At 47.3% G+C, this 26,566-nt stretch overlaps 1 protein-coding gene and 1 non-coding gene across 3 annotated transcripts; both read right to left on the minus strand.

Annotated features, from left to right (window-relative positions):
• Positions 1-1,061: 1,061 nt before the first annotated feature.
• Positions 1,062-1,165, minus strand: LOC113910619. The gene has a single exon (XR_003516130.1). It is a non-coding gene; the product is annotated as a U6 spliceosomal RNA (small nuclear RNA).
• Positions 1,166-5,679: 4,514 nt separating this feature from the next.
• ABHD4 (abhydrolase domain containing 4, N-acyl phospholipase B) lies at positions 5,680-19,272 on the minus strand. Of its 2 annotated transcripts, none has more exons than XM_027570030.2 (7): positions 19,188-19,272; positions 15,235-15,323; positions 13,582-13,954; positions 13,270-13,424; positions 10,560-10,671; positions 7,434-7,620; positions 5,680-7,172 (listed from the first exon to the last, which is right to left on the minus strand). In XM_027570030.2, the coding sequence occupies exons 1-7, from the start codon at positions 19,208-19,210 to the stop codon at positions 7,083-7,085; spliced, it is 1,029 nt and encodes a 342-aa protein (XP_027425831.1). In that variant the 5' UTR covers positions 19,211-19,272; the 3' UTR covers positions 5,680-7,082. The 2 variants fall into 2 exon arrangements, with proteins under 2 accessions (XP_027425831.1, XP_027425832.1); XM_027570031.1 differs by having other exon boundaries at positions 6,755-7,172; positions 19,077-19,208.
• Between the last annotated feature and the right edge of the window lie 7,294 nt (positions 19,273-26,566).

Below are 26,566 nucleotides of genomic sequence, written 5' to 3' on the forward strand. Positions count from 1 at the left end.
AAAGCTTCCAAAGAGGGAGGGGACCCGAGAGGGTTACTACCAGAGTTTCTAAGTCTAGGGGTTTTTATGGGCTTGTTGGTGGGCTGTTTTAATCTGATTAACTCTCCATCCATGAACCTGTCATCCATTCAGGTATTTGTCATCTATCGGGTGGGAAAGGGTGGAGGGCTCCTTCCAGGGTAGTGCAAAATCCTTCTAAGGGTGGTTTCCTCTTAGGGCGAGGGGGTGGGGGGCTTAACCATGTCTGCCTTTCTTCCAACTATCCTTCAACACTGGGTTGCTTTCCCTTTTCTGATTGCATTGTGTAAACTATTTTTGGGCTTATCAAAAATCTTAATACTTTGCATACCCTTCAATTCTGCAATTTTCCATCTAGGGAAGGAAATCCTTGGTCAAATGAGCAAAAATGAATGTACAGGGTGCTTAACACATTGTTTATAATACAAAAACATTCAGAAGGAACTCAAAAATCCAACAATAGAGAATTGGATCAATGCATTGTGACAAATCTACACGAAAGAATACAATTAAAATAATGATATGTTTTTGGGCACCTGGGTGGCTCAGTCAGTTGGGTGCCTGCCTTCGGCTCGGGTCGTGATCCTGGGGTCCTGGGATCGAGTCCCACATGGGGCTCCTTGCTCTGCGGGGAGCCTGTTTTTCCCTCTGCCTGCAGTTCCCCCTGCTTATGCTTGCTCTCTCCCCCACTTCTCTCTGTGTCAAATAAATAAATAAAATCTTAAAAAAATAAGGATATATTTCTTATATGCTATATTTATTGATGTAGAGAGCGATTTCTAACAATGAAGTTAAGAAAACATCTCATAAAGCACTTTGTCAGTATGCTTTTATCCTGGTAAATATATATTTATATATGGTAATTGTGTGCATATGTGTGTCTATGTATCTGGAATATATATACACACATTTATGTATGAACATATATATATATACACACATTTATGTATAAACCTATATATATATTCCAAAATGTTTAATGTGGTTATTTCTGGGTAGTGTAAATAATTATGGATGGTTTTAAATTAATTAATTATTACTTTTAAAATATGGAATGCTACACAAATTTGCATAATCATCCTTGCCCAGGGGCCATGCTACTCTTCTCTGTATTGTTCCAATTTGAGTATGTGTGCTGCTGAAGCAAGCATTAGATGGTTTTTTTAAAGTTGTTTTTTTTTCTATAGTAAAAATGCTTTGTTCACATAAAAAAGGCAAAATGTTCTCAGAATTGAACCTCCACTCAGATCGGGAAATAATGAAGTTTCTTAATTGAGTCTCCCCACGAATGCAGATCACATTTACCTCCCATTACATCGCTGTTTTTGGCAGCTTCATCCTTTACTGCTTCAAACTGAGCATCCAGTCCACTAAAACCTTCATTTTGGTTTAATGTTTTCATACGAACTGTCCTTGCTTTACTTGTTTGGTTCATTTTTTAATGTAGGGAGATGTGACCTTCATCTCTGCCCACAGCTTGGTCATATCAGAAGACAGAGTATGCAGGTGCTTCCTGATTGGTGAAGCCCTCCTTCCTTCCTTGGCAGGATCTTTTGGGAGAAAACTACTAGAACTTCACATTTGAGAACTCGCTGTCCCTTTTGAGCCCCTTAGGTAATTTTCCTTGGGACATTTTAGGATCTGACTTCTCGAAATCCGTAAAAATTAGGTCTGGCCATCTTCCTTCAACATTCTAGCAAGTGAAATTGTTAGTGGGGCAAAAATTTACTAGGTGCTCTGCTTCCAGCAGAAGGGGCTGATGTCCTGATGCTTGCGACCTCTGGCACAGCTGTATCCCGCCTTAGATCACTTTTATGGTCTGAATTAAAAAAGCATCACCCATATCCTCTATGTATTTTAACATCTATTCTGTACTCCTGCCAGGTTTTATTTCCTGTTTGCTGCTTCTTTTATCTGCATCCAAATGCTTCTTTTCTTCAGAAGGTTTGTGATTTCCTTTTTGACATGTACCCCACTGTTGAAAACTGTAATTAGATCTACTTCCTCTGAGCAGTGTTATCTTTCCAGGGTCATCCACCAGTCATGAGCTCCATATACTCTATTTATTTTCTTGTGATAAAATTCAAGTTCCATCCCCATTCTGGTCTTCTATAATATAGCACTTCCCAGACTTTAGGATTTTACTAAAATTAATTAAAATTTTGAGGGGAAAAATCCCCCAAATTAATGTTTGGCAACAAGAAATGACATTTCCTTCCACCCCCAAGCAATCTTAGAATATCATCATCTTTTCATAGAAGAACAATAATTTAATCCTGAGAAGGTTAGAAAGGACTTAATTTCAGAATTTAATAATATTGAAAAAAGTGTTATTTCACTGTAGACCTGAAATCCTTTGTCATGGACCAGCTCCAGTCCACAGACCCATGTGGGAAACCATACCTAGAATATATGGTTTTCCAGTTCTATTTGGACGCTTTTCCCTTTCATCCAAAATTTTAAGAGGTCCATGATGTCCAGGTTTTGTGTTAATTACCTTGTCATTTATCAGAGGCCCATAAATCTTCTGTCACAAGTCACAAGGGGTCCCCCAATCCTGGTCTGTGACACTATCTTAGTTGCCAGGTGTCCAGCCTCGTGCTTTTTTCCAAAGTCTCTCTTTGAATTGGGGAGATGAAAATATCACTGCAACCACAAGTCCTTCAGAGTCCTCCACAGTAACCAAGATGTCCCAGGTTTCTTTCGCTTGTATAATTTGTTCTCATATGGATCAATTAAAATACGAGGTTGCCAAATTACAACAAGCTCTATCTCAGACCTCAGAATACACTTGAGGAAGGAACTTAATCATTAGCAAAGCCAGGTCTGGGCTCCTATCCCTTACAGAGTTACCAACTAAGAGAATGGGGTCTTGTCCTCCTGGGTTGGGGGGAGGCCTGTGTGCCTCTGTTGGCGTCAATGAATCCTCCTTGATACTCTACCTGAGGATGCATTATTCCCGTGAAATTGTCAGGTTGGGATTGTCTTTTCTCCTCAACCATACCAAAGAGTGATATTTAGTAGGATAAAGACAAAGACTTTTCTAGCATAATAAGGCTGAATTTATGCTACGAAAAACAGTCGACACTCACAGGAGAAAAGATGGTTTGTTTTGAGCTATTTCATCCGGATGGGGTTCAGTTCTGACACTCAAAATCTCATGTCTGGCTTGCTTCTGCAAGACAGACTAGGGCTTTGGGTGGGGGAGGCAAGGAGGGAGGGATACCAGAGAAAGCACCCTCCAGACCCTATCCAGGGAGGACTCTGTATGAATTGAAAGGTCACATGAGAGGAGGGATGTTTTTCACTGTTCGTTAGACCTTGTGCTTGTTCTCAGCCGATAGGAGTATTTTCTATCTGGTCATGAACTGTACCTGCAGTCACGGGCTGATCGTGTGATAGGTCTGAACGAGAGAGGTATTCATCAAGATTTCACCATCTTTTTGGCAATGAAACCAGACTGCATTTTTAGCTCACATATTTTGGTGTCTGTCCCAAGAAGGAAGTTAAATTTAGCATATTTCCTGCTAGCCACTGAATAGTGCAGGACCTCGCCAGTCTTGGGTTACTCACAGTCCTCTGTGTCTGTCTGTGGAATCTCTCCTTGCAAACTGCTAGGCCTTTGAGGAACCCGAGTGTATAGGGTGAACTGCTACCCCAAATCCTTAGAACCCACCAGGAAAGGTGTAGACCAATGGGATATTCATAGTGATTTCTTAGTCCCAGCCCTGAGAATGTTAGGAATGACCCAGTCAGATGGACTGTGTGTGAGGGGTGTGTGTGTGTGTGCGCACACATGCATTCATGTGTGTGGGCCTGGGAGTGTAAACAGGGTGCTCTGGGGGCCCTTCCTCAGACTCTTCTTGCATGTGGTCCTGAGGAATGTGTCTGCATTGTGTTGGGTTTGAGAAAATTAGATCAGCATGTTATGCAGGTTCCCAAAGAGAAGTGATTCTGGACTGAGTAGAAAAATGGAACTTCCAGGGCCATAGGCCATCGTTCTCCACATAGGGCCTTCTGGGCCAAGTGTCAGAGACATGGGTTCCCTTAGATCAGTGCCTGCAGACAGGAGGCATCACAATCTCCCAGGGAATGTGTTTAAAGGCAGATGTCATGATTAGACTCCATCCAGATACACCGAGTCAAACTCTGGGGAATACAGCCCAGGAATCTATACCAAAAAAAAAAAAAAAACAGTGCAGGTTGTATTGAGCGGGTTTGGTGACTACCGCCTCACTTGCTCAGTAGCATCCGTGTTCTCAAGTGCTTTTGATTTTCTCTCCAAAGCGTTTCTTGCAGCTTTCTCCTCGGTGCGTCTGCTAGCTACTGGCCAAGTGCAAGCTACCAGCCTCGCTGGCTTGGACCGCTGCAGTAGCCTCAAGTTCCCCTGGTAGGGACCGTCCCCCTCCAATCTGTTCCACAGAGCAGCGAGGGTGGCCGGTTCCAGTCACAAATTAGATTCTGTCACCTCCCCACTCCACCCTGACCCTCACTCCAGATCTTTCTTTCCGTTGCTCTTAGGGTGAGCACAACATTCTTCTGGAGGCTGGAGGACCCGGCTCCCTTGCCACCAGCCCAGCCTCATCTCAAGCATCATCCCTGCTCACAGGCCTCTGTTCTCTCCATAGAAGCTCCTTCCCCCTCTACTGCCCTGCCTTCAGGCTCAGCAGGGGTCCTCACCTTCTCAGGCCTTCCTACCCTCACAGTGCGGCCCTTTTCAGTTGCAATTTTATACTGATTCACATAATTAAGTGTGTGTCTCTCCAAGATGAGTGTGAAGTCCCATGAAGGCAGGCATCAGGCTTCTTCACTACTGCAGCCCACTGTTGAAGCCCTCGTGCTTGGCATACGGTAAGCTCGAAACACCTGCCCTCTCCTCCACACGGCAGGGGTTAGTCGTCAAGCAATCTTCAGTCACAAAGACACCACGTCATGGAATGTGTAATTACACCTAGGAGTTCCATTCATCCATTCATCTCCCCATTCATTCATTCATTCCTCACGACAAGAGTAGGATGATGTGCTGTTTGGAGCTGAGGAATCCTGAGCCTGGCTGGAGTTAGCCAGCACACAGCAGGCACTGTTGGTAATGATTTGAGTATATTTTTGAGCACTTGGCATACCTCACTTCTCTGGGCTCAATCAAGACAAACATTTATTGAACATTCACTAGGTGCCCAGAGGTGCTCCTTGTCCTTAAGTAGCTTCTGGTCCAGGAAGAAAGTGACACTGAACAAGTGACAAGTTCATCAGTCCTACAAGGAAGGAGTTGGGTACACCATGGAAACACAGAAGGGGGAGTCCAAGTCTAGTGTGGGAGGTCAGTGGGGGGCTTCCCTGCATAAGAAATATTTGAGCTGAGATCTAGAGGAGGGGTAGGAAGTAGAACAGGCTGTAGGAACAGTCCAGATACAGGCCCATGTGGAGCGAACTTTGGAGGATGGGGCAATTTAATGGGCAGTGGGGAGCACCCAGTTCTCCCTAATTCTACTCCTGTGACCTGGGGCTTGGGTGACACAGCCTGGGCTGACCGGGCAAACGCTAGGCTAAACAGGAGAGGGGTGGCGTGGAAGCAGGTACCTCTCTGGCCCCCCTTCTCCGACTCAGGCACCACCCAGTACTCGTCAGAGCAACACCAAGCATCACTGCCACCAGTTTTTACTCATTTCTTTATTAATATAGAAAAGGAGCCCAAGGCAGCTGGACCAGTAGTACAAAGCACCAGGAGTTAATACTATTCTGGTGAAAGGGTTGGCTTTACAAAACTCAAGGAGCAGACAGAAGCTGCCCTGGTTCTGGGGCCAGGCCCAGCCCACTGCCCAGAACCTCAGAGCAGCACCTGGACCAGCCCCCAGGAGACAGTAACACGTAGGTCAGGGGTGGGAGGAGCTGAAGACCACGGCACAGATGGCAGGGATAGAGGGCCAGGCAGTGAGAACCATCCTGTGGCTCATGAGGACAGGGAACTGCTGGCTTGAGGCTCTCCATCAGACCATGGGCAGGGTAGAAAAACCCCGTGGATGCTAGTGGAAACAGGGAATCCAGACACAGCCCTGGGGTTGAAGGGCCTTTCCCATATCTCTCCAGCAGGGGCCACCTTTGCTCTACCCTACAGGTGGGGCTTCAGGGCCCAAGGCACAGAGGGAGGCCAAGAGGCCTCCCAGTTGGGAGGATGAGGGGGCAGGGAAGGAAGCACTTGAGTGTCCCCAGCTTAGGCAGCCAGGGCTGAGATACAGTGCCGGACAACAGCACCCCTGCACAATGGGGCTGGAATGTCGGACAGGGATGGGCTTACCCTCAGCCAGTGACTAGGACCAGCCTCATGGCAATGGTGCCGCCCTTGAACTTTAGCAAAATGGAGTCTGCAGTGAGTACTGGGTGTCAGCAGACCTGGATTCTAGCCTTAGCTCTCCCGGAGCAGAGCTATATCACATCGGGCCAGCCCTGTCCTGCCCTGGCCTGTTCCTCATCCGTTAATGAGGGCTTTGGATTGGACTCCTTACGTCGTGGGAGGGACTCCACTGGTCAAGGGCGATCCTGCGACCTGCTCTTGGTAGTTAAGAAGTCAGTAGTTAGTTGGTAGTTAGCTCCCAACCAGACTCTGGATAAAGCTGGCATGGAATGGAGGCTAGGGGGTGATGGAGGAGGATGCTTTTGCTTGGAACCTACCCCCACAAACACTCCAGAACTGGGAAAGGCTGCCGGGAGCCTCTCCTTTGCCCAGGGGCAGAGGCCGCCCTCCCTTTGGCACAGGGAGGGAATGCGGCTCAGTGTGATCCCTTCACAACCACCATCTGGGTAACACTTGGCATGGAGAGAATGGGTGGCACTATGCAACCCTTTATGTTCTTCCCCGGGGTGGGGTGCTCAAGTGCGGCTTCGGCCTCCAACCCTTCGCGTGGGCTCAGGAGGGCTCTTTTTCACTGTGGTCCTGCCCTGGGTACAGCCCAAGACTGCCTGGCTGGCACATGTTAGTCGGTGAGGAAAGGACACAGGGGCAAGTAAGCGGGCAGGGAGGTGAGAGCGACTCTCTGGCTTTCTCCTCTTCCTCTAGGGACAGCAGCTCAGTCAACTGAGTCACAGATCTCCTCCACCACAGAATTGAAGATGTGTGGCTGGTCTGCGTAGACGTGGTGCGAAGCACCCTCAATCTCCTGTGGAGAGAGGAGGAACCCACCGGGGGTAGGAAGGCCCTTTATTCCACAGAAAGGAGAACCCCCTAATTACAGTAGCACAGAGTCCACCCTTTCAAATCCACCGCACAATCGGAATCCGCCCGTTTCTCTTTCCACCCGACTCTTCGCTCACCCTTCTCCACCCTGAGGCTCCTCTATGCCCGGAGTTCCTTGCCGTGTGCTGGCATTCACCACACACGTCTACCTCAGTCCTGCTCCTCGGCGGGCCAACAAACATACCATGTCTCGGACGTAGGAATCCGGCCGCTGCATCTTTACTTTCTTTCCCGTGCTGGTATCTATCCAGGTGTTGGCCCCATAGATCATGGTGATGGGCACATCTTTGCGAATCAAGTGAATCCGCTCCAGCATGGGGCGCCGCGCCCAGCCGAAGGACTCCATCATGGCTTTGAATGCTGTCTCCCCACTGAAGGAGCAAAACATGGTGAGGCCACGCACGGCATAAACCCTGCGGCATCCGGTGTCAATGTGCTGGGCTCTTCAGAGGCTGCGGCGGTACCTCTGTCACCTGTGCATTCCTCTCCAGACCCCGCACCCGGCTCATGAAATACCGGGAAGAGGAGGACACAGGTCCAGAGCTGCGGAGGCCTCCCAGCACAGGAGACAGCTGGGGACACATCTGGGAAAACTCCTGACGCTGACAATTGTCCAAAGATGCAATGGGTTAACATTTACTCAACAGATATTCACATGTCGTGCCCCGGGCCGAGTGTGGAGACATCCGAGTCAGACAGAGAAGGTGCCGGCCCTGCTGGCGCTCACAACTCTCTTGCACTTTGGGGAGGTAGGCATTACGTAGCCGATTATTAAATATAAATAAATAGGGGGCGCCTCGGTGGCTCAGCCGTTAAGCGTCTGCCTTCGGCTCAGGTCATGATCCCAGGGTCCTGGGATCGAGCCCCGATCGGGCTCCCTGCTCCGCGGGAAGCCTGCTTCTCCCTCTCCCACTCCCCCTGCTTGTGTTCCTGCTCTCACTGTCTCTGTCAAATAAATAAATAAAATCTTTAAATAAATAAACAAACAAACAAATAAATAAATAAGGGGCGCCTGGGTGGCTCAGTCAGTTGGGCATCTGACTCTTGGTTTTGGCTCAGGTTGTGATTTCAGGGTCCTGGGCTCGAGCCCTTCATTGGGCTTCATGCTCAGTGGGGAGACTGCTTGAGATCCTTTCCCTCTCCCTCTGCCCTTCCCACTCATGCTCCCTCTCTAAAATAAATAAATATTTTAATAAACACATAGCTGATCATATGATTATTTAACTTCAGATTTCTCAACAATTATGGAAGGGTGGTGAACAGACAAGGGGGCTTAGTTGCTGAGGGTGGAGAGGGGAGAGGGGCTCATGTGAAGAGCAAATATGAGAGCAGTGCCAAGGGCTTCCTGACGAGACTCTGGAATGAAACACTGGTCTTATGAGGACCCAGGGGGAGCCGTACCAACTGAGGCCCATCGGATCTACTAAAGCCCATCTAATCTACTTTGCTCCCTGGCCATTTCCTTAGGCAGAGCTGACTGAGAAGCAGTGAGGGGTCTGCAAGGCTGGGATGAAAGCCGGCCTTCTGGGCTGCTCTGCAGCTTTTGTGGGAGGCAGGAGGTGGGGAGGTTTGGGAGACTGCTGTCTACCAGGCCCAGCCTGTTTGGATATTGTACCCCTGGCATGAAGGCGAGCCTGAGTTCTGCACAGACCACCAGAAACAGAGTTCTTCCCTACAGCATAGCAGCATGGTGGAAAATTACGGGCACCAGAGTCAGAGAGACGTGAATTCAAATCCCGCCTGCTTTCTTAGCGAGCCATGTAACCAGAATACCCTTTAATTTTTTTATCTACAAGCTGGAGAATTATATCTTCTTTATTCTTTCACTGAGGAAAATGAAAATATGTACAAGGCCCCTAAGATAAGGTGAGGCAAAGTAGGTACCCCCAAATATTTTTCCCTGGCCAGATTTCATGTTTTCCAAAGGATGGGTAGAGTTACCGTGAGCGTGTCAGGGTTACAACTCAGAAACACTCAGGTGGTTATAAAATTGAGTGACAGCGTTGTGGGAAGAGGGCTGATGATCACTGGTGTCATCTCTGCTTCCCCCGGGACACGAATGAGTTGCACGATTATACATTCTGAGACTGAAATCGGGAGGCCATTCATTCCACACAACTAGGTCTGGGACTGGGGAAAGTTCTGAGCAGAGAGCTGGGGTTGGGCCTCCAGTGGGTATGAGACTGGCACTGAGCCCAGTGGGGGCTGAGAGAGGGGTCGAGAGCAGGAAGCAGGGGGCTACCTGATTTGACTGCTGAGCTGAGTCTCAATACGGCTGCTGAAGCGGGGGGCCCTTCAATTAGCTGAGCTCATGCGGAATGCCGGAGAGACGGTTCCCACGCGGCCCCAGAGCCGGCTGGGTTTGAGGCTGGTGCTCAGACGGCACTGCTGGAATGCAACCCCCCACTGTCTTCACAGCTTTGGGCTCACCACGGGTGACCTGGACAGGCCTGGAATGGGTGGGGCAGTGTTGCTGCTCCAGTGACCTGGACTTCCCGCAGATGCCTCACAGCAGGCTGGGTGAGGCTTCCACAGAGTATGCCACCAGCACAGCCCCCAACACAGCATCCCCTATCAGCCGCTCACAGGGCACTGCCTGAGGGGAAGATTAGCTCCCTGACTCTCAGCTGCCAAGACTGCAGATCAGGCAGGTTTGTGGGGCCTGCTGTGTGAATAGTCATAGACAGAAACTTCTCAAGATTTGGGGGACACCCCAAAATATCCAAAAGTGTGTGAAAGGAATTTCTGTCCCAACAGTAAGTATTTCAAGGTGCACATAATGAAATTTGAAAATGCATACTCTTTCCACCTGCAATTCTATTTGTAGGAAGGTATTCTAGATATAGTTGTGTGTGTGTGTGTGTGTGTGTGTGTGTGTGTAAAGGAAGATGTGCAAAGAGGTTCTCTGAAGCAATGTCACAGAATATCTCAGACTGGAAATAGCAAGGAAATTTGGGGAACTTCAGGCTGGGATGGAGAAGACTTTTTTTTCCCCTGACTTTTAAAAAATAAAATGTTTTCCAGACTCCTGCCTGCCAGGCTAACTGCCTATCTCCAGGGGAGAGTTAAGAGTCTTCCTCTAGAGATGGGCAGCATGTTTAAGCAATCTATTATCTTCTCCATCCCTTTGTGCCTCACCCTGGGGAGGTCTCTGGAAATAATCGAGCCTGCTAGTCCCCGTGAATAAGAGCTTTGTGCAAGAAGAAATACAGCAGAGAATGGTCCTGGGACAGCTCTGGAGTGTTTCCAGCAGCTGGAGCTTCATCTCCAAACCTGTGCAGTCCAAGCCGGCTCGGGGAGCCGCCCTCACCTGGGATTCTGTGCATTGCAGTGGTAGATATACTCAGATATAGTATCATCCTCAAAGAAGTCTGCAAACTTGCGCTTGAAGTCCGGCCGGAATCGCTGAACCAGGCCAGGCCCTGGGAGGGGAGAGAAAAACACAGGAGTGGCCAGTCTGGGGGGGCAGGGGTGGTGGTGGTGTGCAGGAAGACCCCTCCTGCAGGTGCATGTTTGAACAACTTAAACCAAATGTTATTTCTCTAGGGGTTTGTGTGCTCTGTACATTTAACTTTATAGTGGCAGACAGAGTGTGTGAGCTGTCGGGGAAGCCCCAGATGACTGCAAGTGAGAGTCAGCCGGTTACCAAAGAACGTGGACAGTCCAATGGAACCAACTTAGTTTCAGCTCAATCAAGTCTCAAGCTCTTCCTCCAAGGATCTCAAGCCCTGTTAAGAGTCCCTAGCTGAGGGGTGCCTGGGTGGTTCAGTAGGCTGGGCGTCTGATTTTTGACTCTAGATTTCAGCTCAAGTCCTGATCTCGGGGTTGTGGGATTGGCCCCGTGTCGGGCTCTGTGCTCAGTAGGAGTGCTTGTGTGTCCCCCCCACCACCCTCACTTGCAAGTACTTTCTCAATATATATATATATCTCAAATAAATAAATAAATAAATAAATAAATAAATAAATGCAATCTTTAAAAAAAATTCAGGGCCGAGTTTTTTTTTTTTTTTAAACAGTCTGAGCTATGTTCTTACTCCCTGAGACCCTTAGGACCCTTAGGCCCCCCGCTTTTTTTTTTTTTAAAGAAAAATATATACCTATACCTGATGTGGGTTTCGAACTCACAACCTTGAGATCAAGAGTTGCATGCTCAGGGTGCCTGGGTGGCACAGTCGGTTAGGCGGCTGCCTTTGGTTCAGGTCACAATCCCGGAGTCCTGTGATCGAGCCACCACATCAGGCTCCCTGCTTAGCAGGGAGTCTGCTTCTCCCTCTGCCCCTCCCCCGTGCTTGTGCTCTCTCTCTCTATCTCTCAAATAAATAAATAAAATCTTAAAAAAAAAAAAGAGTTGCATGCTCTACCGACTGAGTCAGCCAGGTGAGACCCTTAGGGCTTTTTAATCTTCTGAAGGTAACAGATGAAGCTCGACTACCTGCCAAGAGTCCTCTCAAGTTCAGGCCTGTAATGGGATACGAGTGGAGAGGTGAACTTAACTCCGGCATCTCAGACTTTGGGCTGCTGTTTGAAAGCAATCTGTTCCCTTCCCCTTCCTTCAGAGCATACACACAAGCAGTAGGGCACCCACAACAGACTAGAAATTGGGCCTAATGGTCAACTTCTGATCTCTCTCCTGGTCTCTCTGTGTGTAAGGATCAAGGTGTGAGAGCGGGGCACAGCCGGGATCCCCTGGGCCCTGGCCCTCCTCCATGGCTGCCAGGCAGTTACTCAACCATCCTGGCCCTGAGGTCCATGCGTGGATCAGGCCAGATGCAAGTCCAGAGAAGGGGAGAGTGGTTAGAGCAGGGCTTCTCCCTGGAAAAGGACTAGAGGGTTGGCTGGAGTCCACAGCGCTGGGAACTCTAAGAAGGTCAGCTCTTTGATCATTTATTCTGCTTTGACATCTGTGTGTCTTGATAAACTTCCTTTCTTCCCAAACTCCTATCTTCTACTCAAATCCTCATTTTTCCTCTTCTATCCAGAGTCATTCTGTTTCTCTTTTTTTTTTTTTTTTTTAAGATTTTATTTGTTTATTTGACAGAGAGAGAGAGCGAGAGCAGGAACACAAGCAGGGGGAGTGGGAGAGGGAGAGGTGGGCCTCCCGCCGAGCAGGGAGCCCGATGCAGGGCCCGATCCCAGGACCCTGGGATCATGACCCGAGCCGAAGGCAGACGCCCAACGACTGAGCCACCCAGGCGCCCCCATTCTGTTTCTCTTGAAGGGCCTCGAGGGACAACTCTTATTCAGCCATCGGTTACTAACTTGCAATAATTGGCTACTGAACATCACTATGTACACGTAAGCCATCATTACAGGATAGGAGGTCACCAGTCTTTTCTACAGAGGGAATCTGCTTTTCACTTCGTCAGATTAAAAAGCACCCTCCAGAAAAGGCACCCAGAAAGGAAGAGTGCTGGCAGTATGGGGTCAGAAGGCCAAGACCTACTAATTTTATTTACTCTGGCTGGTTCCCCCCAACTTCCTTCCCTCCCCTCACCCACAGAATTTGCTGACAGCTCCTAAGTGGTGAAGATACAATACCTAACTGGAGTAGGGCACGGTTTAGAGGGGTTTGCCTGCCACTGTGGGTTATGTTGGAGGCTCTGGCTCCCACAGGTGCTGGGTGAGCTGCAGAGACAGGATCTGATGGTGGGTGCCATGCTGAATCACCAACAGGCTGCCATAAACTCACACATGTAGCCTAAGACCTCAGCAGAGGAAGAGTCACTTCATGGCCCCTTTTTCTCTCTCTGGGGGTCTAGCCAAGGCACAGAATGGTAGTTCTGCTCCATCTCTCCCCTGCATAGGAAAGCTTTCTGCATGTGGATGAAGGAAAAAAAAAAACCTCCTGAAACTGTAGACAAAGAGATCTGGTCCAGATTAAAAGCTTTAAATAACAGTGTTAGGCCTATTCCCACTTCTTGTGGACAAGCGGGCATAGTGGGAGTTTAGACATAGTGGGGCTTCTAGAATGGAAGGGCCTTGGTTTAAGGAGGTAGTTTCTTTATCTGCAGGCTACTCACCCCAGGGCCCAGCTACTCGAAGAACAGCCAGTGGATTGGAACGCCCTAGGACAGACACCACAGCCTTGAACCAGGTTGGGGGTGCACGGATCTCACTGGGGTCAGTTGGTCGAAGAGGAAAGCCCCATGGGTCCACCAGGATGAGGTGTTTAACTCTAAAGGAGGAAAAAGGAAAAGACAAGTTGTATGTGCTTGGAAGAACCATAGCTCTTAACTTGCCCAGGAAGAAGAGAACCACGGGGAACTAATACTGTAAGGTTCTCGGTGGGACAAGGAATTAGGTCATGAGCAAGAGGGGTGACTCCTCCTTACCTTTCAGGGTACTTGATAGAGTAAGAGGTGGCCAGGAATCCTCCCAAACTATGCCCCAGGAGGATCATACTGGGGATCCCCATGGTCTCCCGCCACGTCTCTATGGATGTCACAAACTCGTCCTCCGCCCCCTCTGGGTCCCTGGGGAACGTTGGCCTCGAGCTTCGCCCAAAGCCAAGCAGATCAAAGGTGTGCAGAGTGCGACGGGCACTCAGTGAATCCATGTTGAGGATCCAGAGGCCCACTCCACCCCCGAAGCCGTGCACCATCACCAGGGGGGTACGATCCCTCAGCTCCGGACTCACGGTGACCGTCCAGATCTTGTTCTGGTTTGGGAGGGACACATATCGGGCCAGGAACTTGTTCTGGAGGCCTGGGGAGAGGGCAACGCAGGGCAGAGCAAGAAGACTGTTTTCTGACAGCACTGTCATGTGTCCTTCAGCTTCCTCTCTCCATTGCTAAACCCGTCCCGACTGTCCTCACCTCCTTCCTTTCACAACCCTCTGACCACATGCCCTAAGAGATCAACTCCAAGCATGATCTGTAGGCCATCTAGTCTCTAGTCTCTAGGTCATTAGAGGGGCCACCTCACTCCTGCAGATTGTGTGTCCGGCTCCCTTTGGGCCCAGCGTGGCAGTGACCCCATTGGCCTCACAAAGTTCCTGCATCCATTGCTCTTGTACCGTGTGTGCTTGGGGCTCGGCAGAGGGACAGACGCATCCACCCTGGGGGTGTCTGGGGGGGTAGCTTCTGACTGGAGCTGAGCCAGGTGGAGGGGGTAATGGCTATGGGCTGAGCCACAGGCTTATTCCTCTTGGAGACAGACAGTAGGCGGTGCTTGCTCTGCTGGCCTAACAGTCACGTGACAGAGCGGCTGGGGGGGGGAAGTTGCCTGGATCCCGGGAGGAGGCTTGGAAGCTGTGGCTGTTCTGCAGTTGCGAGTACACAGGCCCATAGGAAAAGAGGGGGTCCAAGGCTGTGGCAGTGGGTGCAGGGTGGGGAGGACTGTAAGGGAGACGAGTGCAGCCCCGGCCCAAGGGTCTGGTTTGAGCCTGCGGCTGCTGCCAATCATGGGATGCCCTGCCCCAACATAATACTGCCCAAGAAAGCTGGTCTGTTTGGAATCCCAAACTACTGTAGTAACCGGGTAAGTGGTGGGCCTAACTGGATGGAATATATGCATAGCCATATTAGAGAGTATAGGACCGCTGCTGGGCCTCAGGTAGGAAGGTGGTAAATCTGAGAAGTGCTTATGTGTTTGGAAGAAGAGAGAGGGAGAGAAGGAAGATGGGAGGAATGATGGAGAAGGAAGGAGGGAGAGAGAATGTGTAGGGGTGTGTGTGTGTGTGTGTGTGTGTGTGTGTGTGTGTGTGTGTGTTGTGTGTTGATAGTTGGTAGCGGGTTTGAAGTGAAGTTGTGGGGATGTGTCAGGAACTAGCACGATGGATAGGGTGGGAGCTGTCAAGAAACCACTATCGTACAATATGGTGCCCCCCGTGCAAATCTCTTCTCCCAAATCACCGACATCCTTTCTTTCCACCCCAAGCACTGCTGATCAGGAATCAGTGGGCTCAGTGTAGCAGGCTCTGGGGAGATCCTAGGTCCTCTTTGGGCCTCCTGATGAAGGTGGGATCAGCTATCCCTTCTACTTACACTGAAGGATCCTGGCTTCCACATTCTTCAGCTGAGACATGGAAGTGGGGCGCCAAGCAGGCAGCCAGCTGCTCAGCCAGCCTTGTGGCCTGGGACAAAGAAACACAGTGACACCCATTGGCAACATTGATGCTCTCAGCCTTGCTGACAGTTACAAGAGTTATCAGGGTGTTTCCCAGGCTCAGGAGACCTGCCACTATGGCAGTCAGCAATTCCCTGCTCTCTGATAGACTGTTACTCTCCCCCAGCATATGGCTATTAACAACATGCCCTTTGTTTCAACAGATATTCAGGGCACCAAGTGAATCCCACTTTACAGTTTGCAAAGCTCTTTCACATGTATTATCTCATTTGGGCTTTATAACTCCCCTTTGTTACTGGTTATCATAATGTTCAAGATCACAAGGGGAAAAAAAGCCAACTATTAACTAATGTTTCAGTTATCTTTCTCTTTTGCCATGCCCAGGACTGTATGTTTCTTTAGGGTAGGACAAATTCCCATGCCACCTGCCCTCCTGGCAGGGCCTTTGGGTTTGTGTGTGCCCTCTTCCAAGCCCCTGGAAGTACAGAGCGGGGTCAGTGCCCAGCCAGGCTCTCAGGCAATCAATCAGTCCAGCCTGGAACAACGAGATGGGACAGGAAGGGAGCAGGACACAGGAGACCTGGGTTCGAGACCTGTTGTGATTGCCTTGCCAGGCTGCCTCTGGCCTTGTTTTCCAGATTACAAAATGTGTACAGGGTGCCTAGGTGGCTCAGTTGGTTAAGCGTCTGCCTTCGGCTCAGGTCATGATCCCGGAGTCCTGGGATCGAGCCCCGCATCGGGCTCCCAGCTCAGCGGGAAGCCTGCTTCTCCCTCTGACCCTCTCCCCTCTCATGCTGTTTCTCTCTCTCTCTCTCTCTCTAATAAATAAATAAATAAAATCTTTTTAAAAAATGTGGACAAAGCTCACATATGTCCTCACCTCCAATGGCACGCAGTAAAATGAGGATAACCCATCCTGCTATCTCCTTTATTACCAAGAAAATCTAAGGTTACAGGGTAGAGGTTGAAAGCACCAGTTCTGTGTGTGGGGCGGGGAGACCCTCTGGTTCTGCATCACACTATCATCATTTACAAGCAGAATGGCTTTGGCTTGATAAGTAACCGGGCTTTGAGCATCTAGATATGTAAGGCACCCCAAAAGGTGCCTGGGACAAATTAGATGCTGAATGAGTTTATTATTCTTTTTCCATCATATATGATATTTCTCTTTTCTTGAACTCTGCCTGAATGAAGGGGATTACAGGATGGATACCACCAGCTACAGGAAGGGTCTGTGAACATCAGCATAGTCAGGCAGGGGCATTCTGTGGGGGGCAATGAGGAGAACCATTACCGATCCCTCTTGCCACACACTGGACATCCCGATACATCATTGGAAGCACAGGGTTTTCGATTAGGATGGTTCCTTAGGAATCATCTAGTCCAGCCTCTTTATTTCACAGATGAGAAAACTGACGCCCAAGGAGGTCATGTGGCTAGTTAGGAAAAGAAGCAGAACTAGAGCCCACATCTCAAATCCAGGTTTCTCGGTACCCTTCCTCTGGAAGTTCCAGCCTCAGCTTTTTCTTTTTTTCTTTTTCGAAGGAGAATTATTTCAAAAGTTTATTTATTGATTTACTTATTTTTAGGCAATATCTACACCCAGCGTGGGGCTCCAACTCACAACCCTGTGATCAAAAGCGACATGCCCAGGCGCCTGGGTAGCTCAGTTGGTTAAGCATCTGCCATGGGCTCAGGTCATGATCCCAGGGTCCTGGGATTGAGTCCTAGTCGGGCTCCCTGCTCATCAGGGAGTCTGCTTCTCCCTTTCCCTCTGCCTCTCCCTCCTGCTCATGCTCTCTCTCTCAAACAAATAAATAAAGTCTTCAAAAAAAAAAAAAAAAATCACATGCTCTACCGACGGAGCTAGCCAGGTGCCCCCAGCCTCAGCTTTTCAAACTCTCTGTGTATAACCGCATTTTCACACTGTCTCTGTTTTCTGAAAGGAAGTGCAAAATAAATCAGAAGGTCAGGGTTCTAATCCCCGACACTGCCACTTACCAGCAATGTGACCCTGGGCACACTATTTAGCCTCTCTGTGTCAATTTCCTCAACTTTAAGAGAAAGATAATAACAGTATCTACTTCATAGGGTTTGTATAAAGATTAAATGAGTTTATGTCCCTAACTCACATAGAATAATGCCTAGCATAAGATAAACTCCCAACAAATGTTCTTTTCCCCCAGCTAAGGCATAAGCTGCCTACATTCATTCAACTCTTCAATGACTGCAAGAAATCCTGAGGTTGCAGCTGAGAGTGGTGTATCAGTGACTTCAGCCAGATGAGAGTTGTCAGTCACAATCAATCCAATTCTATGGAGACTCTGAAGCCTTTTAATACTCTACTGGAATTCCTAACTGTAGGCTTGAAGCAAGACTGTAGAATTTTACCAGTCTTAAGACAAACTTTCTCTCTACATCAGAGACTGTGACAAGTCAGACCACGACATGTGGACCCCACCTTGCCTTGTATTTGCCCAAAGCAGCACTTAGGAGAAATGTCCGATGCCAACAGCACCATGGGCTGCTCAGCAGATATTCTTCAGGGAGGAGCTTTACTTTGCCTCTCTTCACCAAAAATGTTACAGCTAAAGCACTGGAAATAGTCGCTGGCACACTGTATCTACTCAGTACTACTGGGGAGGTGACGGCTATGGTGGGAAATTGAGGCAAGAGGCAGAGAAGCCACTCAGCCATGAACTTAGGCTGGCCAGAGTGGTCTCTTCCTTCTAGAGGGTTTTTATCCTGGTGGTGGGTGAGGCAGAAGGGGTTCTGCGTTGGGTCAGAAGCCTGTTCTGGACCTCTGTGATTTGGGCAATCTCCTCTAACTTTTATGGGCGCTGGCTTCTTCATCTGTAAAAAGGAGCTGAAGTACCTGCATCTCTACCAGCTCTCATCTGTGTTTCCCTAAGTCATCGTAGCCATTGTAAATTTCCTTTTGGGAAGGTCATCTTTAGAAATCAAAACTCTTCCTGAGCAGTTCCTTCAAGCCCAGGAATCTATTACCGTCATAAAGTTAGTGTTGCAAGCTGCCAGTTCTGCAGCTCTGAAGAGCAGGAACACAGGATCCAGGAAAGGCCCTGTTCTGCTGAAACCAAGGCTTGGCTGGTAGCTGAGTCATTCTTCTGGAAGCAACTTTTCCTTGCTTCTATCAGACTACGAACTGCTAGTCACACCACCCACAGGTGGCATCCCAAACCTGGTGCCCCTGAGACAGTGATAACAAATCCCAAAGACTGTAATTCTGAAACCACAGCATTAAGGATCTTGGCTGATTAAAAACGTTAGCAACTAGAATCGCAAGCGGCTGGCTAAGTGTCTCAGTGGGCAAGAGCTCAAGAAACTTGCGAGCCCATTACTCCAGACAATCCCAGCGCGGGAGCCCTCTCTCTTTTCTTCCCATGCCCTCTCCCTGCCCGGCTAGGAGAGGCCGCTCCCACTCCCCCCCACCCCCACCCCCCCGACCACCGTCCTGGGGAAAATCTCGACGAGCAGACCGGACTGCTGACTGCTACCCCCGCGCCTGCATCCCACGAACTGCCTCGGGGGATCTGGGCCATCACCACTAAGTCTAACCTCTCTGTACGGCGACCAGAGGAGGGAGGAGCGAGCGCGAAGACCACGGTGACAAGTCAGAGTCACTCGGCAGTAGGCAAGCTTATCTACCATCGCTCCCCGAGCTCTTCTGCCTCCTCTTCTGGGCAAAAGCAAAGCAAGCAAAGCAAGCAAACGCAACCCCCGGCCCTCCCATGAAGCCGACCTGAAAAAGGAAAGGCGGGAAGGTGTCTACAACTGTTCCTCAGTCACCGACAGTCCCGGGATCAAGGCCCAGAAAGAGAGAGAGAAATAGAAATACACAGGATTAACTCACTGTTGCTCCAGATCATCAGCCATAGTAAACAAGCCCTGCCGGGTCGAGCTGAGCCAGCCCGTCCCTCCGCCTGACGCCGGCACCAGCTGACCCAGAGAAGGGTCGGATAACAAAGTGGGGCGTGGCCAGGGCCGCGGGGAGGAGGCGGGCTCTGAACCCGGCTGGTGGTCCAGCCGGGATCTGCCTGCCGACCCAGGGGGCTCTGGGGGCTCACCGAATAGGACGGTAATCTGCTCACACGTTTGGGGGACAGTGAAGGAGACGGGCAGTTCTGAAAGAACAGGGTCTCTCACAGAACCTCCTTCAGCCCTCCATTCTGTCATACTTAAAAAGTGACAGAACTACCGCTGCACGGTCACACACACTCTTTGGGCTTCCCCGTATAGCTCGCTCCCCTCTGATAGCCTCCTCCTGGTGTTTCTCGTAATGTGATGCTTATGATGCTTGTGGAAGACAATACTACTGGGAGAATGTTTCTTTCAAGGGGCTGGGGCCTGTACCCCAAGTAGATTGTCAGGTTTTGCAAATAAAAAACAAGATGCCAAAAGTTGAACTTCAGATAAACAACAAACTTTTTTTAGAATAAGCATATCCCGTGCAATATTTGGGACATAAGTGGGCATCCAATATTTTGTCTGGCAACCCTGAACCTTAGCGACATCTCTCAAGATGCAGTTCCTCTGCTCTGGAGATTTCCCAACCTAATTTCCAGGAAATATGTGCTCAATCCCAGGTGTCCCTGTTTGGAGGATCCCTGCTTCCATTGTCCTCAGGAGGGGCAATTGAAGGACTAACCTATAAGGCCGGGTCTGCTTTCGGTTGCTGGAGTGGGGTGTGGGGTGGCTGGCTTATCTCTTAGGTCTTGAGCATACTTCAGGCTTGCTCAGCAGAGGAGCCAAATCTTGAGGCTGGCTCCAGAACTTACCTGAACTGGTAAACAAGGCATGACGTCCTGGAGTTGTCAAGGTTCAGGTCATCCCCTTGGTTAGGTTAAAACCAAACGGTGGTAGAGGGTGGGTGGGAAAATCCTGGTGGGGAGGGGTTTGTCAAAGTGTTTTTCGTTAGCCCTCTTGAGGGTCTTAGATTCTGAGATTTCTTCTGTTTTGTAACAGTGTTAAATTGATCTCATTATCATTTTAAGGGCTCAAAGTTTAAGAGAATGGGCATTTATAGAGTTTAGTGGCCTACAAATTTGCAGGATGTGGGGTAATGGAGTATAAATAGAGGATATGTGGGGCGCCTAGGTGGCTCAGTTGGTTTGGCGACTGCCTTCAGCTCAGGTCATGATCCTGGAGTCCCGGGATCGAGCCCCGCATCCATCGGGCTCCAGGCTTGGCGGGGAGTCTGCTTCTCCCTCTGAACCCTCCCCCCTCTTATGTGCTTTCTCTCCCTCTCAAATAAATAAATAAAATCTTAAAAAAAATAAATAGAGGCTATGTCTCATTTCATTCTTTCAACAGAACACACTGATTCTAAACTTCAGTGTGCATAAAAATCATCTGGACGGCTTGTTAAAAATTCAGGTTTCTAATCCCTAAGCTCTGAGATTCTAATTTAGTTGGTTTGGCTTGATGCTAAAAACTGTATTTTTAAGAAGCCCTTCAAATGCTGGAGCTCAGTGAGACTCATTGGTTAATCAGAAGCATAGTTTCTGGGGTCAGAAGTCTGGCTTAAGGGTAATCGTGGTTTTGCCACATACCCACTACATGCCCCTGGGTCAGTTATTTAGTGTCTCTTAATTTTCTTCCCCTGACTTGTTTGTGTCTTGTTGTGAGGATTAACCAAGATAATTCCAATAAACAGTACATTTATGCTAAAATGTATTATTATTATTATATACCTATTCAAAGCCAAGCATTATGTTAGGCTCTAAGAATACCATTATCAAAAGGAAAGGGATTAGCCTGCTCTAGTGGTAAACATAGACTTTCTATCTGCTGCTACTCTAGGCTATTTGTCCCTTTGCTGAGCTGGCAACTTTAGATTCCGAGCTCAGCTCAAACCTCCCCTCTTCTGAGGCCTCTCCTGACCACAGGGTCTAAAAGAGACCTCCAGTCACTCTATCACACGACTCTATTGTATTTTCTCCATAACACTTATCATCATCTGAAATTATTGTGCCTTTTTGTTTACTCATTTATTATCAGTTTCCCTCCACTAGATCTTAAGGTTCACAGGGGCCTTGTCTGTTTTGTTCTCTGCTCTGATGCCAGCACCTACAACAGGGTGTGACTCAGGGTTGTAGGTGTGGCTCAGAGTAGATACATGGGTCTACTTATTGGATGAATACATGGATACAAAGTCTAGCTAGAGGCAGATGTGTAAACAATGACCTATAAACTCATATGCTAAGCCTCAAGGGCTTTGAAGCTGTATTCTGAATTGTAAAGAAAATTGTGGGCTATGTCATTCCAAGATAGGGCAATAAAATCACTCCCTTTACTGAAAACCTGTAAGATGTAGAATTTTTTGAGGCCTGGCTGGAACTGGTTATATCTGTCTAGACCTCATCTCAGGAGGTAGTGTATTTTGTTTCTATGGGCTAAACCATCTTTACAAGAGAGGTTGCTTGGAAGTAGGAAATGTGTACATATGGAAAATCCCTTTACAACCAAAGTTAATAGATCCCTTAAGGTGTCCCCAGAGCTGGGATAATTTAGGATTGGGCTAGATCTGCTAGAATTATAGAGTGGAGAAAACTCTCAGTGCCTGCTCTAGGCAGGCCTCTGTGGAGAAATTTAAGGTACTTTTTTCTCCTTATCTTTAAGACAAGACACACTATGTGTAAGTACAAAAGTATATTTTCCTTCTACTGCCATTATGTGTGATTTTATGGGTGATTAAAGTATTAATATGGCTTTTATTGATGGAAACTAATCTTGACAAACCCTCTTTCCTGTACCTGTAAGTCACATTAAATATTCTATAAGTAGGTGGAGCTGATAACCTGATACGTTAGGCCTGGCAGGAATAGATCATTCTTCAGTTTCAAATGGGTGTCACTGCCTTTTGAATGAACTATGAATAAGATGTGACCTTTAAACATAGGAACTGAATGGAATAGTTCTAAAGTAGTTCTGTCCAACGTGATAGCCACTAATTACATGTGGCTACTTAGGTTTGTTAGAAAACAAAATTTAACCAAGTAAATGTTGAAGATCTAATTGCCTTTATTAAACAATTCATGAATCAGACAGCATCTCATCTAGCAAAAAGAGGGGAATGCCAGGAGATTTACGAAATGGAAGGTTTTATAGAAAGAGGGTGAACAAGAAAGCTATTAGCAAAAGAACTGTTCAGGCCACTTTGCCTTAGTGGGGAAAGCAAGGGGTCTTATCTTCTTTTGGGGGAGGGAGAGGGCCCACGTGGCAGACTCACTGGCACTGATGGAAAAATTCTTGCTTAACCCATTAAGACTACATTTTTGGGAGAGGTTGAAATTGCAATTAGAATAGGTATTAAGGCTTGAGTTTGGGAATTTGGTCTAAGTGAAGCCGTTTTGGGCCTGTTTTTTTTTTTTTAAACTGATTTAAGTTAGTAAAAATGAGTTTCTTAGTTACAACTGGCTATATTTGAAGTGCTCAATAGCCACATGTGTGTAGTGGCTGCCATACTGGACAGCAGAGAGACATTTACATCATCACAGAAAATTCTATTGGATGATGTTGCTCAAGTAGTGATGAGTTCAGTCTCGTGTCGTGGAGGGTGTTCTGTCCTTGCAAAGGACAATATGGTAGATTTTTGGGTGCTAGGGAGGAAGACTGAAAGGTTCTCTTTATGGGACTCCCAAAGATTATGTCAGGGAGGAAGAATTTCCTTTGGCCTTCTAGGTGGACAAAGAATCAAATTAACAGGAGAAAATCAAGTCCAGGTTTTCACCTGTGCTTCTGCCAACTGGCTACAAATTGGAGGTTCCCATGATCCCCTCCTCAGGTTCAGTAATTTGCTAGAATGGCTCATAGAACCTAGAAAAATAGTTTACTATATTACTGGTGTTAAAAAGAAACACAAGATCTAAAATGGAGTCACTTTTGCTAAAACCCCACCAAGACTTAACACATAACCTAATTGCCTTGCTGCCTTTGTAACTTCCTGGTTAGCACTAGTGAAGTAATCTGCTTGAGACCCTGGGACGTCACCTATGGGAATGTAACCTTACCTGAAATAATCCTCTTTTAGTTTCCTGTCCCACTCTCCTCCTGCCTAAAAAACCTTCCATTTTTGTACAACTCCTTAGAGCTCACTTCTATTTGCTAGATGGGATGCTCCCTGATTCCAAAATTATTGTATAAAGTCAACTAGATCTTTAAATTTACTCAGTTGAGGGGGGTGCCTGGATGGCTCAGTCGTTAAGCGTCTGCCTTCGGCTTAGGTCATGATCCCAGGGTCCTGGGATCAAGCCCCGCATCAGGCTCCCTGCTCGCAGGAAGCCTGCTTCTCCCTCTCCCACTCCCCATTTGTGTTCGCTCTCTCGCTATCTCTCTCTCTGTCAAATAAATAAATAAATAAATCTTAAAAAAAAAAAAAGAAAAAATAAATTTACTCAGTTGAGGGGTGCCTGACTGGCTCAGTCAGTGGAGTGTGCGACTCTTGACCTCAGAGTCATGAATTTAAGCCCATAGAGTTTACTTAATAAAAAATATATATATTTTAAATTCTCAGTTGAATTTTTTTTTAACACTGATTTGTTATAAAAGGATACAGCTTAAGCACAGCGATATGAAAGAGATGCACAGGGCAAGGTATGGGGGGGAAGGGGCACAGAGCCTCCATGTCCTCCCCAGTTGCACCACCCTCCCAGCACCTGGATGTGCTCAGCAACCCATAAATTCTCCAAACTTCTCTGGTTAGGTTTCCTTCCTTCCTTCCTTCCTTCCTTCCTTCCTCTCCTTCCTTCCTTCCTTCCTTCCTTCCTTCCTCCCTTCCTTCCTCCCTCCCTCCCTTCCTCCCTCTCTCCCTCCCTTCCTCCTTCTCCCTTCCTTCCTTCTTCCTTCCTTCTCCCTTCCTTTTTTTTTTTTAATGGAAGCTTCATTACATAGGTATGATTAAATAATTGCCCATTGGTGATTGAACTCAATCTTTAGCACCTCTCTCCTCTTGCGGTGGGGCTTACAGTTCCTAGCCTGGAATCAGAGTTGGTTCCCCAGGCAACCAGTCTCTACCCTTAAGGACTTTCCAAAAGTCACTTTAATAACTTAAATTCAAATGTGGTTGAAGGGGCTTGTTACAAATAACAAGACACTCCTTTCACCTTTATTGCTCTGGAGCTATTTCAGGAGCTGGGAACAAAACCAAATATGATAATAAAAGATGCTCCTAGTAATGAAGGATGGTTGGAAGAAAGGCAGGAAGTGACAAGTGGCACCCTCCCCCCACCAAGAGAAGACCACCCTTAAAAGGATTTTACACCACCCTGGAGGGAGCCCTCCACCCTTTCCCACCTGGTAGATAGATGACGAAAACCTTATTGGGTGACAGGTGCATGGATGGTTAATCAGATTAAAATAACCTGCCAACAAGTCCATAAAACCCTTCACACCTAGAAACCTGGGGCAACCCTCTCAGGTCCCCTTCCTCTTTGGGAGCTTTGCACTATTGCCCAATAAACTTTACTACGGCTCAATGAACTTTGCTCTGCTGCCCACCACTCTTTGTCTGGTCTACCTCTTCATTCTTTAAAGCAGCCTGACTGAGAACTGCGGGCACTGAAGGAAAAGAAATCCTGTTACACCAGTGCTCTTATCAACACTTAGGAAATTTCTAGGGTTTTAGGAGCCCTGTGCTAGGAAAAGGGATGAAGACTAAATACACATTTCTTACATTAAAAGATACAAGGAAAGGGGGTTTCATTTCTTACTGTAGAGACACTGTAAAGTTGTGGCCTTTGCTTGTAAGGGGACCCTCTTGCCCCTCTTTCTTATTGTTTTATGATGTTGAGTATTGAATAGCAGAACATGCCACCCCAAAATATGCCACTATAGCATAAGCATTATTTTGAGCTGAAGGCAATTGAGAAGAAGCAGATACAAGAAAAGCTCTCTGCCCTCCTCCTATTTGCCTAAAAGTGGGACATAACTTTGTAGATGTGCCCTCCCCCATAAGGGAAGAACAGAAGAACTCTAGATTCTTATCAACCCAGAGAGGGCACCAGAAGAATCTACCTAACTTTATTTTATTAACTAAACATTATTTTTATTAATTCCCTCATACATTTTTACCTTCCCACAATTTGCAGCCCTAGAAACTCAAAGTCCTTTTTCTTTGTCTTGTCACTTCTCTAAAAGTGTATTCCTTTTTTCGTAAAATGCTGTTGTAACAAAGTAACAGGCCCCAAATGGAGTCACTTTATTAGGCCCCACATCACCAAACGTTACAGTTTTGGCTTTTCTAGAAATGGAATCAGTCAGGAATTGCCTAATTAGCATTAGTCAGGTAATGTACCTGATAGATCCCTGTCATCCTCTAAAGGAAAATGACCTTGACATCACCAATCAGCTTTTTGTCTAGTATAACTTCCTAGTTCCTGCTCCCATCTGCCTATAAATGTCTTTCATTTTGTATAGCTTCTTGGAGCTCCTTTCTGTTAGACTGAATATGCCTAATTCATGAATTATTAAATAAAGCCAGTAAGATCTTTAAAATGTAAGCAGTTGAATTTTGTTTCTTACCATGATATAAGCCCAAGTTCTAACCACCCCTTTGAGTTACTCATAACTGAGTACTGCCATGTGTCTATGTGAAGCATATGTTAATAAAGTTGTTTGTTTTCTCTTGTTAATCTTTTTTCAGTCTAATTTACAGGGTCAATAAAACTAAGATGGTTAGAAGGAAATTTTTCCTCTCCAACAGTATTTTTGTAATAAAAATCCTAAGGTCTATTCTGACTTCACCTTTAATTTCTAAATTTGTTTTGCCCCTTGAGAGCCATCTGAGTTGCAGTCTTTTAGTGCCATCTCTTGCATGTCCAAAATATTGGGGCTCTGTGGTTTGCCCAACTTTTAGTCAGAGATATAGAAGAAGCATAGTTAATTACCAGTATTAATGATTGTTAAGAGCAAATGTTTTTTTTTTAAAGATTTTATTTATTTATTTGACAGAGAGAGACACAGCGAGAGAGGGAACACAAGCAGGGGGAGTGGGAGAGGGAGAAGCAGACTTCCCGCCCAGCAGGGAGCCCGATGTGGGACTCGATCCCAGGACCCTGGGATCATGACCTGAGCCAAAGGCAGACACTTAACGACTGAGCCACCCAGGCGCCTAAGAGCAAATGTTTACAGAACATTTACTGTGTGTTAAATACTATGTTAAGTGCTTAATGTCAACGTCTCATTTAATCCTCAAAACTGTTACAAAAATTCAACCAAATAAAATTTGAAGAC

Source organism: Zalophus californianus, chromosome 6 (genome assembly GCF_009762305.2).
Source record: "Zalophus californianus isolate mZalCal1 chromosome 6, mZalCal1.pri.v2, whole genome shotgun sequence".
Lineage (NCBI taxonomy): Eukaryota > Metazoa > Chordata > Mammalia > Carnivora > Otariidae > Zalophus > Zalophus californianus.